This window comes from Garra rufa, chromosome 3 (genome assembly GCF_049309525.1).
Source record: "Garra rufa chromosome 3, GarRuf1.0, whole genome shotgun sequence".
NCBI lineage: Eukaryota > Metazoa > Chordata > Actinopteri > Cypriniformes > Cyprinidae > Garra > Garra rufa.
Genome location: NC_133363.1, coordinates 62,662,995 through 62,677,946, shown reverse-complemented (window position 1 = coordinate 62,677,946; position 14,952 = coordinate 62,662,995). Strand labels below are relative to the sequence as shown.

Here is a 14,952-nt window from a genome sequence, read left to right as displayed (position 1 = left end):
TTATAAACCACCTAGCAACTACAATAACACATTAGCAACCACCCAGCACAACCTAGCAACCAAACAACAATCCTAGCAACCACCCAGAACAACCTTAGCAACCATCTAGAACAACCCTAGCAACCACCCAGCAACTACAATAACAACTAGGCAACCACCCAGCACAACCTAGCAACCACCCACTTTAGCAACCACCTAGAACTACCCTAGCAACCACCCAGCAACTACAATAACAACTAGGCAACCAGCCGGCACAACCTAGCAACCACCCACTTTAGCAACCACCAAGAACACCTAAACAACCAACCAACAACTACAATAACACTTTAGAAACCACCTGGCAACTACAATAACACCTTAGCAATAACCCAGCAACACCCTAGCAACAATGTAAACACACAATCAACCATAGCACTAATTTATTTTTTATTTAGAAAAATTAAAATACACATATTCCACTACTATAAAAACATTCAGTTGTTATAGCAACCACACAGAACACCCTAAAAAAACACCTAGCAACTACAAGACTACTTAAGAAACCAAGTAGCAACGACAAGAACACCTTAGCAACAACGTAGACACACTCTAGCAACCATATCACTCATTTTCTTCAGAAAATTATTAAAATACACACATTTCATTACTATAGAATTATTTAGTTGTCATAGCAACCTTCATATTTAAGAGTGTACTAAGTGATTTTATAAACAAGTGACAAATCAATAAATGTGCTTACACAACTGTCTCATTAAATTACTAACGAAAAAGTAAATCACAACATCTTGATATATAGTGACATTTGATGTAAAGACATTATGATCCCAGATAAACAAGTTTGGTAAGTTAGAGTTATGCCCTTATATGTAATGAATTGATAAAAGTGACAAAAGTGCCCACCTTGGTGATTTTCTGAAAACCTTAGAACAAAAAACATATTTCTAAAATACATTCAGATTCCTGTGAATTTTCTTGATAATTTCATTCTAAAATCATTTATTCTAGATCTTTCATTCTGGAAGCCTGTAGACAGTCATTTCTCATCCATGTACTTCAGAAGACCATAAGCTGCAAGACGATATGAAAATGGGAGGGAAATAATACAAACATTTTTTATATATATATAATTTTTTGATACATTAGTATTTTGAAACATACTTTCACAAATATATGTTGAACTGAAAACCCCAAAACCCTTTTTTTTTTTACAACAAAATTGTTTTATATCACAGCTTTATTTGTTCTCTATACATTTGAAAGTATTATATAAATTATCAAAATAGTTTGCTCTGGAATTGCTCACTTTCACTAGAACACATGAACACAGACCATGAAATGCTTATTTGATGCAATGTGTCAATAATAACACTTACATGTGACAAACATACACTTCATGTCACATAAAACATCACACAAATGTACAGTAGTTGAACACAGTGATACTCCTTTATAAGGCAGCAGTGGCACAATCAGAAAATGCACTAATCACATTAAAAATACAATCAATGGGGTGTTCAAGTCCTCTTGAGAAATACAATTAACATTAACTGAAATACAATTTGAAATATTTGAAATTTGAAACCTATTTCATTTCAGCTAATTATTTCTAATTTTCATTTAGTTTGAGTTGAAGTAGAAACAACTACTCATATATAATAAAACATATTCAAAAAATAGGAGAAAAAAATGAAAACTTAATACACATTAACTGGAAAAACATTTAAATAAAAAATGTAATTTAGTTGAAGTACTTAACTAAAACTAAAACATAATAACTACTCATATTATAATAAAACTCATAAAAAATGTGAACAAACTTAAAATAAATAAACATTAACTGAAATAAAAGTAAAATTGAAATAACAGCCTATTTTATTTTGGCTAATTATTTCTAATTTTCATTTAATTTAAGTTGAAGTACTGAAAAATTACTTAGTAATTACTTAGCGTAGTTTTTGAAGTTTTTTTTTGTATTTTAATTAGAGTATAACTATATATACACAAAAAAAACTAATAACAAAAACACTGAGGCCTAGTTTCACAGACAGGGTTTAGACTCAGCCATGATTAGGTCATAGTTCAGTTAGGACATTTAAGTAATTTTTATAAACGTGCTTCGAAAAAAAAAAAATTTGGTGTGCATCTTTAGACAAAACAAAGGCACTGATATATTTTAAAGGTTGTATCAGCGATCAGCGTCAGGGGTTTGGTGTTGTGGACTTTCGCTCCGCCTCCCTCACATCCCTGCACCAGTAGGAAAGTCCACAACACCAAACCCCTGACGCTGATTGGTTGGAACACTGTTTGTTTATGTGTGGAAAGGTTGGTAGTGCCGATTGTTTTTTTGGCATATCTCGGACCCTAGGCTGACCAGAGAGACGCGGTTTTTTCACAGACAATTTATGGGGCAGGCAGCGAGCGGATCGTGATGAAAGGTCAGCTGAAATTGACACTTTATGTTTCAGGCTAGAAATCGCTGATACAACCTTTAAGATCAGTCAGTGCAATTTTCTTTCAGATGAAACGGCTCAGATTTACATTTTAGTCTGGGACTAGGCTTAAGCCCTGTCTGTGAAACCAGGGGAAAGATATACAAGACATAAAAATAGTAATATTATATAAAGTAATTAAAAAAATTAGTATCTAACATATTAACAATAAGTATAATAGTGTATCTAGGATACGGAAATACTGTTAACGACTTTGTGGTAGTGTTCTTGCATGCTCAACTTGTAAATACGATCTTTTTCTGACATGACAGACATCTGTTTGCTGTCTTATTACGTGATGTACAGCCGTCGGGCAGAATACCGCAGATCCGTCAGGTAGATCAGGAAGTTGAGAGCGGTGAGAAGAGCCACGGCGACCAGTTTATCCCACGGACATAAACCCTGACTGTACTGGCAGGAGGTCGGACGGCTCTCCGAATAACGGCTGCCGAATTTGAGGATTGGCCAAATGATGGTGGCGCTGAGGTACAGGGCGACCGCCAACAGGGTGTAGCCAAAAAGAAAACGCTTAAATTTCAGGCACACGGTGCATCCGGCGACGCACATCACCACTATGGCGGCTGAAATCACGAAACAGATGCAGTAGACGGCCATGCACCACTTCAGAGCCGGGTGACTGTCGTAAGAGTTAGGGTCGCTGATGAACACTAATATGACGCTGGCCACAAAGGTCTCGCAAACCTTCATTAGCCCTGGAACTGTTGCCATGAACCTGAGGTCTTCACCCGGTTGCGCTCGTGTCAGAATCACTTCGACGAAATAAGCCACGGTGGCCAGACAGGAGAAGACAGTGGAGGCGATCCGGTGGTCTCGCACCTCGCTGTGCACTGTTTGGCCCTTCAGGAAGTAGAGCGGGAAGATGATAGACGCAGACAGGCAGAGAAGCGTGGCATAGCAGGCGAAAGTAATAGGGAAGTCGATCCATGAGACAGGGGTTCGAGAATGGAGACTCATGAGCTCCACCACCAAAACCAGCAAGGTCCCAGCGAAGCTGAAAGCCCAGCAGAAGATGCTCCAGTCGGCCATGCTGCCGCCGACCGCCCCTCCATGGGCCGCCACGCTAAACGCCACGCAGGTGAACAGCAGAGCGGCCAAACGCACCCACATGAGACGGGAGGACTTCAAGACCACAAGAGGCATGATTGGAGAAGTTATCGGACGTCAAATTAAAGGTCTGCGACGTGTGTCCTTCTGGTGACTCTGCAAAGGACAAAAAAAGAGGCAGATGGACCATCTGAGTCAACAAAGCATGCTGTTGGCTCCAATCAGCTCCCTTAGATGGTTTGACACTTTTAGGAGGAACTGTGTGGGCTTCCTCTACTGCATTGGTTTTACTAAAGTGTGCATTGTATTGCATTCATGCCTTGGTTATATAACAATTACGTACTGATCAAAACAAAAAAAGTGATTTTAAAGGGATAGCTGAACTAAAAATGAAAATTTGGCATCATTTACTCAACCCCATGTTGTTCCAAATCTGTAGGAATTAATTTCTTCCGAGGAAATCAAAAGAATATATTTTGAAGAATGTTGACAACCAAACAGTTGCTGGTAGAAATGCACTTCCATATTTTTCCATACTATGGAAGTCAATGGCTACCAACTGTTTGGCAAATAACTTGGTACAACTTGAGGGTGATTAAATGATGACAAAATTTTCATTTCATCTCTGCATTTAGCCTATAATGCTTTCCCAAGGATGATCACAAGTATATGGAATGTAATATATATATATATATATATATATATATATATATATATATATATACAGTTACAAAACTAGATTTTGAAAGAGGCAACTGTTGTAACCTTTAAAAGACACTTTATCTCTACATATGTGCATCACTATATATGTGCATTGTATATTTTTCATCAAATAATGTGCTTTTTCACAACAAACCTATAATTGATTTTAAACAAGTGATAAAAATGTGCTTACCCGACTGTCTCATCAAATTACCTCTAAAAAGTAAATGCACAACTTGTTGATAAATAGCAACTTTTGATGTAAAGACATTATGAACCCAGATAAACAAGTTTAGTAAGTTAGAGTTATGCCCTTATATGTTTTGAATTGATAAAAGTGACAAAAGTGTTTTTTTTTTTTTTCAGTTCGGTGTTCATAAAACAAGGTCACACCTTGGCCATTTTCTGAAAAGCTTAATATTATTAAGCTTATAATTTCTTTCTGGAGTCATTCCTTCTTGGTCTTTCATTCTGTAAACCTGTGGACAGTCATGTCACATTCATGTACTTTACTAGAAGACCATGCGCATAAGACAATATGAAAATAGGGGTAAAATAATTAAAATAAAACAAAGTTCTGGCATGAAACTCTAGATGGCGCAGTTCGATAAATGACATAATGACATCATTATCACAAGGCACAGCTGATTGGTTCTCTCTTGTATCAGTAGCCAATTAGCTCGCTGCTCAACATTCAAATATATGACTAGTGCTTGGTTCCGCAGTTGCAACGTGCTTCAGAAACCCTCCATCTTCCCCAGCTCCACCTGCATAGATCTGCTACGGGGTGATTCATGTATTTCTTACATGCTCATGACAGAAATACTCTATAACCAATGAACAAAATGTAAATTATAATACAAACTTGTTTTCATATCACAACTTTATTTGTTCTTGATACATTTGAAAATATTATAGAAAATCATATGAAAATGGTTTGCTCTGGAATTGTTCACTTTCACTAGAACACATGAACACAGACCATGAAATGCTAATTTGATGCAATGCGTCAATGATAACGCGTGACAAACATACGCTTCAAGTCACATGAAACAGCACACAAATGTACAGTAGTTGAACACAGCGACGTGGATGCGGTACTCCATCATAAGGCAGCAGTGGCACAATCAGAAAATGCACTAATCACATTAAAAATACAATCAATGGTGCGTTCAAGTCCTCCTGAAAGTTTGTAGTTATGAGTTAGAAAGTCATGATCTTATTTTTTTGTTTCATCCAACTATAGAATGTTTGAAAAGTAATGTCTTCTATGGTCAGATGAAACAAACAAACAAACAAAAAAAGAACATTTTATCAGCAAACACTCAAGATGGGTTTGGTACAAACATGGCTAAAAAAGTACCCCAAGTGTTAAATTAAATATAGTTGTGGCCTGTTTTTCTGCCAGAGCTCCTGGACATCTTGTTCAGATAGATGCCATCATGGATTCCATCAAATACCAACAGATAAAAATCAAAACCTGACTGTCCCGCTAGAAAATCTTATAATGGGCCGTGGTTGGATGTCTAACAGGACAAAAATCAAAACAAAATTGTGTCAGTGAGCACAAAATGAAGAAAATATAGAAAATGAGTGGAGTGAACTGAAGAGAAGGAGCACCAACATGGAGCTGGAAATCTGAGAGTTCTGGAGTGATTCTGGATGAAGAAAAGATCTTTGATCTCTTGTCAGATGTTTTCCAAACTCATCAGGCATTATAGGAGAAAACAATGAGATCGTCTGACATTTAAAATTCTTATTTTCCAATCAAAAGTTCGATTTTTGTAATTTTTTAAAGTAAAAGATCAAAGGGATTGAGACATTTATGAATGTGAAGACTTCTATTTCAATAGCCACTGTAGAGAAATAACTAAACCAATGTGTTCATAATTACGATGGTACCATTTGGACCACAAAACCAGTCATAAGGGTACATTTGACCCAATCTGAAAGCTGTATAAGCTTTTCATTGATGTATGGTTTGTTAGGATAGGATTTGGGATTCAACTGTTTGAAAAAGTGTGCAAAAACCAAATATTGAAAAAAAAAAAACCGCCTTTAAAGTTGTCCAAATTAAGTTCTTAGCAATGCATATTACTAATCAAACATTTTTGATATTTGATATATTTATGGTAGGAAATTAAATTTTGAGTTTTGATTTATTTATGATAGAAAATTTACAAAATATCTCATTGGAACATGATCTTTACTTAACATCCTAATGATTTTTGGCGTAAACTAAATATTGATAATTTTGACCAATACAATGTATTGTTGGCTATTGCTACAAATATACCCATGCTACTTAAGACTGGTTTTGTGGTCCAGGGTCACATATGGTAAATATGTCTCAAAAACACAATAAAATATTACAACTTTGAAAACAGAAGACATAAAAACAAAATTGAATTCAAATGATCAACAGAAACTATGACAGTATATCAATCCGACTAAAATAACACTGTTTCCCACCCCATAATTATGACACTGTGGTGGTGTTCACACGCGTTTAACTCATAAATACAGTCTTTCTGACTTGAACGCACCATTATTCACTGAACGTGTTCTTCCTGCTCCAAAAACTTGGAATAAAAGCTTGAGCTCATTGAAGCACAGTCTGCAAAATCTTTAGCTTTCAAAGATTTCATCAGTGTCAGGCAAAAGACGAACGCTTGCTCTCTCATGCCGTGACGAACACCAGCCGGGCAGAATACGCCAGATCCGCCAGGTAGATCAGGAAGTTGAGAGCGGTGAGAACGGCCACGGCGACCAGTTTATCCCACGGACATAAACCCTGAATGTTTTGGCAGTAAGATGGTCGGCTTGAGCTCCTCGAATAACGGCTGTCAAACTTGAAGATTGGCCAAATGATGGTGGCGCTGAGGTACATGGCGACCGCCAACAGGGCGTAGGCGGAAAGGAAGCGAGCGAATGGGAACGGCAGCCACCCGGTGCATTCTCCGACGCACATCACCACGATGCCGGCCGAAATAATGAAGCAGATGCAGTAGACGGCCATGCACCACTTCAGAGCCGGGTGACTGTCGTAAGAGATGGGGTCGCTGACGAACACGAATATGACGCTGGCCACGAAGGTCTCGCAAACCTTCATTAGCCCTGGAACTGTAGCCATGTATCCAGCGACTTCACCCGGTTGCGCTCGTGTCAGACTCACTTCGACGAAATAAGCCACGGTGGCCAGACAGGAGAAGACAGTGGAGACGATCCGGTGGTCTCGCACCTCGTTGTACACTGTTTGGCCCTTCAGGAAGTAGAGCGGGAAGATGATAGACGCAGACAGGCAGAGAAGCGTGGCATAGCAGGCGAAAGTAATAGGGAAGTTGGTCCATGAGACAGGGGCACGAGACTGGAGACCCATGACCTCCACCACCAAAACCAGCAGGGTCCCAGCGAAGCTGAAAGCCCAGCAGAAGATGCTCCAGTCGGCCATGCCGCCTCCGACCGCCCCTCCATGGGCCGCCACGCTAAACGCCACGCAGGTGAACAGCAGAGCGGCCAAACGCACCCACGTGAGACGGGAGGACTTCAAGACCACAAGAGGCATGATTGGAGAAGTTTTGGGACGTCAAATTAAAGGTGTGCGACGTGTGTCCTTCTGGTGACTCTGCAAAGGACAAAAAGAGAGGCAGATGGACCATCTGAATCAACAAAGCATGCTATTGGCTGAGAGATCTGACATGCTCAACAGAAGCACTTCAGACGTGTTTGTCTGCGCATGTGGCCCCTTTAGATGGTTCAACACTTTTAGGAGGAAGTGTGGGCTGTTTCCTTCACTGCATTGGTTTTACTAAAGTGTGCATTGTGTTGCATTCATACCATTACGTGCTGATCCAAAAAAAAAAAAAACACATGATAGATATGCACTCACTCCCTAGACTGATTTAAAAGCATAGTTCAGCTAAAACTGAAAATTTGGCATCATTTATTTAACCCCATGTTGTTCCAAACCTGTAGGAATTTCTTACGAACGCAAAAGATATTTTGAAGACTGTTGGTAACCAAACTGTTGCTGGCACCAATTTACTTCCATATGTTTTCCAATTTATGGAAGTCAACGGCTACCAGCAACTGTTTGGCAAATAACTTAATGCAACTTGATAGTGAGTAGGCTAAATGACGACAGAGTTTTCATTTTTGGGTGAACTATTACTTTAATGTAGCACAACAAATTTTAACATATTTGTCCTCCAATTTATTGCACATGATCACTTTTAAAGCGATGGCTCACAAAACAATGAAATCTTTTATCATTATTTACTGAACCTCGTATGTGACCCTGGACCACAAAACCGGTCTTATGGGTGTAGCATGGGTGTATTTGTAGCAATAGCCAGAAATACAATGTATGGGACAAAATTATCGATCTTTTTCCTTGTCATTAGGATATTAAGATCACGTTTTATAAAGATATTTTGTAAATTTCCTATTGTAAATATATCAAAACTTAATCTTTTATTAGCAATATGCATTGCTAAGAACTTAATTTAGTCAACTTTAAAGGCAATTTTCTCAACATTTAGATGTTTTTTCTTTTCTTTTTTTTTTGGCACCCTCAGATTTCAGATTTTCAAATAGTTGACTGTAAAGCATCACAATGTCATTGTACAAGTTGACTGGTGTGTTTTTCCCCTTTACCATAACTCTCAAATCTGATTAACAATAGTGTGCATAAGCGATCAGTTCAGCAAGCAACAATTTAGATCTAGGTCTTCAAAAGGTCAACCAGGACATTCTGCCAAAGATTTACCTTTTAAAGCAGAGGTCAGTTGGGTTGAGGACTTTTTTTTTCATTTTTGGGTGTACTGTTTCTTTAAGAGCTAGTATTTTGCACAACTTCAGACATGATGTCCCAATTTAAGTATAGCATATAATCCTATGAGGTAACACCACGTATCTAACAAAACCATATCAACAGTGGGCCTACGTGACTCAGCTATGGGTCACTTCCTCCACATCACCACCCATTTTTGATGCAAGGAGCCAGCACACAATTAAAACAAAAAAAAACACATCTCAACTTGAGTTTTTAAAGCCTTTGGAACTGACTTAAACTATATATTACATGCAGTTTAACTGAGTTACGTAGCTTATGTTAAATTAAATGTAAGCAGTTTTTTTTCCTCCATCTTTCTAGCAGCTAACGGATGTGGTGAGGGGTGTGGTTGTTGTGTTTTATGGTTCGGATGAGGTTGAGATTAGCGTAAAAGTGAACCTGGGGTTCGTGGGGGAATCAAACGTCCCCGTTTATAGCGACGCATTTTGTTCATATATCTTGTAAAATGCCCTTAATAATCGCTGAAAAGTTGCCAGGTGTTCAATGAATGCGTAATATATGTTATACATAACACATAAACTGAGCGCAGATACAAAGCACTTACATTTAACAAAAGCGTAGGCTGCTTATGAAAATGAAGCGCATTCCTCAGGCTGAAAGCCTCGTCTACAAAATAACATCTTATTTGCTTCTAAATCACTGAATGAAGACCAATGCGAACTTTAACTAACTTAACAGAAAATAAGAAAACAAATAATGCAGACATACCTTGTACAGACCTTTTCTGCTTTATTCCAGTTTGTTTCACAAAGGAGATCCGAGCCTCTCTCCTGTGACGCTGCCCAGATGTTCTCTTCCTTAACGGGACTCACTTCAGTCCTCCACGCCCATTTCCTTCCAAATTAGGTACTGCCTTTCTCATACCATTTGACCTCTCCATACTGTCTAAAGAATTTGTGTGCTAAAATTAGATTTGACTATTTGCATTCCATTATGTGATATTGCCACTATTTTTTTACATACAGAACAAAAATTCTTATTAGTTTCTTTCTCGGTTTTTTATCTGAATACAGTTTTCCATATGAATCATGCCTTGTCTTTAAAGGTAACTTGCTAACTGTAGCATTTTCAGTTCTCTCTGTGGGATAAACACGATCGAAACAAAGGCGTGACTGAGGCTGGCCGCTGCAGATTATCTGAAGTAAAATATATTAAGGGTATGGAGCAAAACAACTGCAAATAATAGGACTGTACAATGATATATAATGTGAATAAGGGGAGGAAAATGTTCAATTAGACAATCTAATGATATTAAGAGTAGCCTAATTATGGTAAAAGCAGTCTGTCTGTGGTTTTACAGATTTTTAACGTGGCGTAGCGCCTCTAAATCAAGAGTGACTAATCATGTGCTAAACCAGTGACTAGTGAGGGATGTTGTAGTTCTAGTTAAGATTATTCATGACTATTTAATTATATAGTCACATCTAATGGCGTGTGAAAACACCGCTCCCTGGTGGTCTAGTGGTTAGGATTCGGCGCTCTCACCGCCGCGGCCCGGGTTCGATTCCCGGTCAGGGAACATATGTTTTTTTTTTTTTTTTTTTATAATTATAAATGTGAATAAGTTATTTCTTCACGTTCAAATGTCGAAAATGGGTTATTCCAAAGAAAAAAAGATTCTGAATTCGGATTAGATCGCAAAATCCAATCTTGGTTTTGATCTGGATTAAACTTCAATTTGTGCTATTCAATTTTTTTTTAGTAAGATTGGGATACTTTTGATCCAAAAATTATTCTGCAGGGTGGATTTCAGGATCAAAAATGTAATACAACTTTAAAACTGGTCCAAAAAATGCAACATTTTAACATGAAATATATCCCCAAATCCCTATACAGCTGTAAATATCAAAAAAAAAAAAAAAAAAAAAAAAAATTGTATGTTTAGAAATAGAGCTTTAATCATAAAACTAAGCAATAAAATATGATGTTAATAAGACATTATAAGACACTGAGCTTTTCCAGACGACGTCTGCCCGTCTAAAAGCCTGATGTGGTAAGAAACTAAGCATTATATATATATATATATATATATATATATATATATATATATATATATATATATATAATGATTTTTTTCCCTATCTCATTTTTTTCCATCACCATGTCCCTTTAGGGGCTCTGTAGAGCACTAGTATTCCAGATTTGGAAATCTAAAAAAGTGTGTATCTAAACCTTTGGAAAACAGGCACATATAAGTAATATTAAAGATTAAAGATTACCTAATCATGGATAGCAAAAAATGGGGTTTCTAAATCCAGACCATTCTGATCCAGAATAAACTTTTTGAACTACTAAATGGCTACATTAGAGTAGAGTAGAGCAAATATTTTGGTATTATTTTTTTATTTTGATAATTACAAAACACTGCCAAATTAGGCTGTGTGTCACTGTTTTATACAAATTTCATTAAAACATGTACAAAAAAAATGTGTAAACATCTTACAACAGAGGTTACCCCAAAACAATAAATAAATAAAAATAAAAACTGTACTGGGTTATGCTAATCATAGAGATACTAATATAATTTTTTTGGTACATATTTTGAATTAGTACTTTATTTATTTATTTTTCTTCGTGTTCATTTTAGTTTTGATAATTGTGTTGTGTTTTAGTTGTTTTTTTTTTATGTCTAATTAGAAATACTATTTTTCTTTCAGTTTACATTTGTGACCCTGGAGCACAAAACCAGTCATAAAGGTCAATTAATATAACAAGAGTGTGAATAAATACGCTTTCCATTGAAGTATGGTTTGTTAGGATAGGACAATATTTGGCCGAGATACATCTATATGAAAATCTGGAATCTGAGAGTGCCAAAAAAATCTAAATATTGAGAAAATCACCTTTAAAGTTGTCCAAATTAAGTTCTTAACAATGCATGTCACTAATCAAAAAAATAAGTTTTGATATATTTACAGTAGGAAATTTACAAAATAACTTCATGGACATGATCTGTACTTAATATAAACTTGGCATAAAAGCAAATTCGATCATTTTGAACCACAATGTTTTTTTTTGTTTTTTTTTTGGTACTTTTGACTGGATTGTTGTCCAGGGTCACTTTGTTTTTTCAAAAACCTTTTTTTAATCGTTTTGCTTTTAGTTATAGTTAAGTATAATAACATTCATTCAAGGCAGATCCATATTGTTTACTTTAGTTTATAAAATGTTCAAATAATGGATTCGTTTCTATCTATTTTCACACATAAATGCGGTACTTTACAAAGAAGTATATAATAGCATAAATAATACTATCGTAATTACCATTGTCATGTCAGGAAAAATAATAAAATAATTAAAAATAACAGTCAATGTGACCCACAGACGAATTTTCCACGCAATAGCGGAATCCAACCGATAGAGGACGAGCTTGAGTCTGTTTGCCTTCCTAGTAGCCAAACATAAACCCAAGGATGATGGTATTATTCCAGAATGGCGAACGCTCGAGCATTGGGATAACACTACCATTAAAGACCCCACAGATTACACATTTTTGGGAAGCAATGAGAGGAAATCAACCTTAAGCGTCCACACAAATGCGAAAACCGCGACCAGCCAGGATACAAGTCTTTACGGAGCCGTCTGCAGATCAAATGAATCTCGCTGGCCAGCAAACGAGCGTGTGCAAGTCGCCAAAATCCGGACAATAATTGCACCGCAAAAACGAAAGCGATCCAGCAGGTTCACCGCACCGCGAGTGTAGAAGATCGCGTCTGGATCGCGTTGCCCCACAGCGCGCTAGCGTTCTATCCCACGCCCGTGAAGGTGAACGTCCGCGGCCGGCGGAGTCGCGCTCCAGTGCGGCGCCAGTCCCTACGCGGCGGCGGGGATGCGCGGCGTGCGGCCTCGAGTGCACTGGAAACAGCGGGTCTCCAGCGATTTTGGGGTTTTCGCTGAAAACACGGGATTTGCCATTCAGTGGAGTGCGTTGAGCTGCAAATCCGCAGTTTTCCGACTGTCACCACTGTGAACCTCGCTGCTTATCAATGAATTCAATGCACTTTATTTGTCTCCTATCACTGTGGGTTATGTGGCTGCACGCATTGTATTCTCCAGCCTTTGGTTTTGAAAAGCTCCACTTGCACTGCATTGAGATCAGTAGCTCCGTAGACCACTATAACCTTACTAAAAACACTGAATCTCACTGTGAATCATCTCGACCCTTTTATACACTGGATTGAGTCCGCAGTCTGTTTTTAAAGCGATCCTAAAGAGGAAAGATGATTCAGTGCTCAGGAATCTTCGCTAACTTGAAGCTCCAGAGATAAAACAGAAATGCGGCGTATTGATCCTGCCTGAGAGAGAGTCTAGATGTTGTGACACTACCAAGTACTGAAGGGATTTGCATTTGGAGTTTGTTTATTAAAGGGGTCGATGCGATGTTGGTGAGGAGGACCACTGCGTTTTCCCAAAAGGAACTTTGACCCCTGAAGCAGCGAAAGGACAAAACTCATCTCAAGGAGTGGGAAGAGGAAATACAGCTGTTCCTACACTAATGACATGATCTCAGACTGACATAAAATCACTACACAAATACACGGACAAACATGAGTGTTCGACATCCGACCTCCACGCTGGACAGGTGAGTTTTCTTTACGCGACCTTTAGACCGAAACCGATTGTTTTTATCTTAACGTGCTCAGTGGGGATTTTAATCTTCGTTTCATTTCTGCTTTATGAGAAGAACACTTAAATATGGCTTATTATTTATATAACGCAATGCATTATTGGTGGTGTTATTTACATATGTCACGCACAATCTCAGCTAGTATTAGTACTTTATACAGATCTGATTGCTTGAGCTGTGTTTAGCAAGTGTGTCAGTTCTTAAAAGCTTCTAATCTGAGAAAATATTCGGATATGTAAGTGTTTATTCCATTTAATCACATTTTCATTTGATGTCATTCAATAGCATGCATTGGCCGTTCTTAATGTTGCAATCAAAAATGAGATTAGAAAAATGACAAATGTGACCCTGGATCACAAAACCAGTCCTAAGGATCAATTTTCTGAAATTGAGATTTGTACGTCATCTGAAAGCTGAATAAATAAGCTTTCTGTTGATTTGTGTCTGTTAGGATTGGATAATATTTAGCAGAGATGCAACTAATTGAAAATCTGCGATCTGAGGGTGCAAAAAAAATCTAAATATTGGGAAAATCGCCTTTAAAGCTGTCCAAATGAAGTTCTTAGCAATGCATATCACTAAGAAAAAATTATCTTTTGATATATTTACGGTGAGAAATTCACAAGATATCTTCATGGAATGTGATCTTTACTTAATATCCTAATGATTGGCATTAAAGAAAAATTCGATAATTTTGACCCCAAACAATGTAGTGTTGGCTATTGCTACAAATATGTCCGTGCTACTTGTGGTCCAGGGTCACAAATTTGCTAAAAGGCTTGATTTAAACGATTACTCCATGTCCAAAATAAACATTTCCTGATAATTTACTTCCATGCCATCCAACATGTCCATTCCTTCAGTCGCAAGGAAATTATGTTTTTTAAAGAAAACATTACAGGATTCTTCTTTATATAGTATAGACTTCAATGGTGCTCCACGGATTGAAGTTTAAAGGATAACTATTGCCAAAATGCAATCTGGGCTGTTTTTTTTTTTTCTGTAAACGAGACAAACTTATATCTAAAAGCATAATTAGGACAAACGAGCCGTTTTTGAGATTGACCGTGATTTCGTTTTGTGGTCAATGGCCGGTGAATGGGAGAACTAGGGGCATAACTTTGAGCGCATCAAAATCAATATTTTTACGACACTAAGAAGGCTCGACACACCATGAAACTTTGCTGGAAGTATCGCCTGGGTCTCTACACATG

General features: G+C 37.6%; 3 protein-coding genes and 1 non-coding gene across 4 annotated transcripts in view; 2 read left to right on the top strand and 2 right to left on the bottom strand.

Moving 5' to 3' along the window:
• Positions 1 to 2,570: 2,570 nt before the first annotated feature.
• LOC141332442 (myeloid-associated differentiation marker homolog) lies at positions 2,571 to 3,655 on the bottom strand. Its single transcript, XM_073837575.1, has one exon. The coding sequence runs from the start codon at positions 3,648 to 3,650 to the stop codon at positions 2,781 to 2,783; it is 870 nt and encodes a 289-aa protein (XP_073693676.1). The 5' UTR covers positions 3,651 to 3,655; the 3' UTR covers positions 2,571 to 2,780.
• A 1,466-nt stretch (positions 3,656 to 5,121) lies between these two features.
• myadma (myeloid associated differentiation marker a) lies at positions 5,122 to 9,919 on the bottom strand. The gene is made up of 2 exons (XM_073837429.1): positions 9,820 to 9,919; positions 5,122 to 7,881 (listed from the first exon to the last, which is right to left on the bottom strand). Exon 2 carries the CDS (start codon positions 7,819 to 7,821, stop codon positions 6,937 to 6,939), a length of 885 nt encoding a protein of 294 aa, XP_073693530.1. The 5' UTR covers positions 7,822 to 7,881; positions 9,820 to 9,919; the 3' UTR covers positions 5,122 to 6,936.
• A 639-nt stretch (positions 9,920 to 10,558) lies between these two features.
• Positions 10,559 to 10,630, top strand: trnae-cuc (transfer RNA glutamic acid (anticodon CUC)). Its single transcript has one exon. It is a non-coding gene; the product is annotated as a tRNA-Glu (tRNA).
• A 1,853-nt stretch (positions 10,631 to 12,483) lies between these two features.
• Positions 12,484 to 14,952, top strand: part of arhgef11 (Rho guanine nucleotide exchange factor (GEF) 11) — a 58,987-nt gene continuing 56,518 nt past the window's right edge. Inside the window, exon 1 of the mRNA XM_073836737.1 lies at positions 12,484 to 13,693. Within this exon, the coding sequence (XP_073692838.1) occupies positions 13,659 to 13,693 (35 nt within the window). The 5' untranslated portion in view covers positions 12,484 to 13,658. The remainder of the gene's footprint in view (positions 13,694 to 14,952) is intronic.